The sequence below is a fragment of the Cyprinodon variegatus genome, unplaced genomic scaffold (assembly GCF_000732505.1).
Source record: "Cyprinodon variegatus isolate N-32 unplaced genomic scaffold, C_variegatus-1.0 Scaffold133, whole genome shotgun sequence".
Lineage (NCBI taxonomy): Eukaryota > Metazoa > Chordata > Actinopteri > Cyprinodontiformes > Cyprinodontidae > Cyprinodon > Cyprinodon variegatus.
Genome location: NW_015150586.1, coordinates 884100 through 885644, shown reverse-complemented (window position 1 = coordinate 885644; position 1545 = coordinate 884100). Strand labels below are relative to the sequence as shown.

The 1545-nt window shown below is 36.6% G+C and overlaps 1 protein-coding gene across 1 annotated transcript in view; it reads left to right on the top strand.

Annotated features, from left to right (window-relative positions):
* LOC107085779 (alcohol dehydrogenase 1) overlaps positions 1–1545 on the top strand; it is a 9905-nt gene continuing 8360 nt past the window's right edge. Inside the window, exon 1 of the mRNA XM_015376326.1 lies at positions 1–154. Coding sequence (XP_015231812.1) covers positions 137–154 — 18 coding nt within the window. The 5' untranslated portion in view covers positions 1–136. The remainder of the gene's footprint in view (positions 155–1545) is intronic.

Genomic DNA, 1545 nt, shown 5'->3' with positions numbered 1-1545 from the left:
GACTCCTTCTCCTCCGTCTGCTGTCCTGCAGCTGTTACACATTTCCTCCAGTATTTCAAGCTTTTCTTCAGTGTTTCAGGCTTTCCTTCAGTGTTTCAGGCTTTCCTTCAGTGTTTCAGGGTTATTCTCTGCAGAAATGGCCACAGCTGGTAAGGTAGGTGATCTGTTCATCATGGCAACACTAGTGCAATCGTTTGTAGTCTTTGAATTTGTAGTTAAACTTAGTTTTGCATAAAAAAACACGGTGTTTTTTTGAGTCCATAAATCTTCCACTTAAAAAACAAAAACAAAAAAAAAGTATAATGTTTTGAAATCTGTTTTTTTTCAGCTTTTTTAGGGAAGTTACTGTTTTTGATCCCTTGCATTCCCCTTACAAATCGAGCCAACCCCCCCCCCCAGTTAGGTCTAGAAGTCCAAGATCTATATCTAGCCATGCAGCAAGATCCTGCTACATGGCTGTACATCTTATTTTTGCATTTCAACAATTAGATGAGCCATTGAATGATATATTACCTACTGGAAATTAAGTTGGAAAAAAAGTTAAGTCAAAAAAAAAAAATGTAAAAAAAACTAACTGAAAAGTTGAAAAGTTAATAAGCCTAGTTAACAATTATATTTAGGTTTATAAAGCATTAATGCCTCTAAGGTTATGTTGTACCAAAAAAATTTGTTTCTTTAACTCTCAGAGTATTTCTTCTAGAAGCACTTTTGTTATTTTTCTTAATATATTCGGTCAAGTTGTCGTTTCTTGTTATTACATTGACATTAATTTATGCCATCAAATATTTTTTTTGAATGAATGAGGTCTTGTCCTGGATTGATTTAACACTATTGGCTTGAAATTCTGTTTTTCAAAGTATTGAACTATTGCCCTATAAACGGTTAATGAGAAACTAAATAATTTAACTTCATCTAAGGTTTGAGGCATTTTAAACTATCCTGACAGTTTTATGCATCTGTTGATATTGGCCATTATGAAGCGTCCAGAGTGGAGGTGAGTGGAACGATACTAGGATCGATACTATCGATACTAACGCTGGTACTGATATTGAACAATATTCGTTTAACAAGATCGATATTTTTAATTCTCTACCGCACTCATTAACTGCAGCAGATTCATCAATCTCCCCGTGTGTATAATTACAGCGCTTTGCTGCTCCCCCCTCCCGTCTCGTGCCCGGCTCAGCCTGCCCCCCCCCCAGCTCTCTCTCTACTCTAGACAACCATGCTTCTCAGACGCCAGATAGAGCGAGAGACCATCGAAGCAGAAAATAACATAAATGAAAACAACAGAAACTATGGAAGCCCATTTCCGCCACATGAAAGTACAAAAAAATGCCAAATAGAAAGTCAGAATTTTGATTTTAAGTCCCAATTATGTCAACTATGACTTTGAAAGTTATTATGACTTTGTGACTCATGACTTTGTGTTTGGCATTTTTTTACTTTCATGTGGCGGAAATGGGCTTCCATAGTTTCTGTTGTTTTCATTTATGTTATTTTCTGCTTCGATGGTCTCTCGCTCTATCTGGCGTCTGAGAAGCA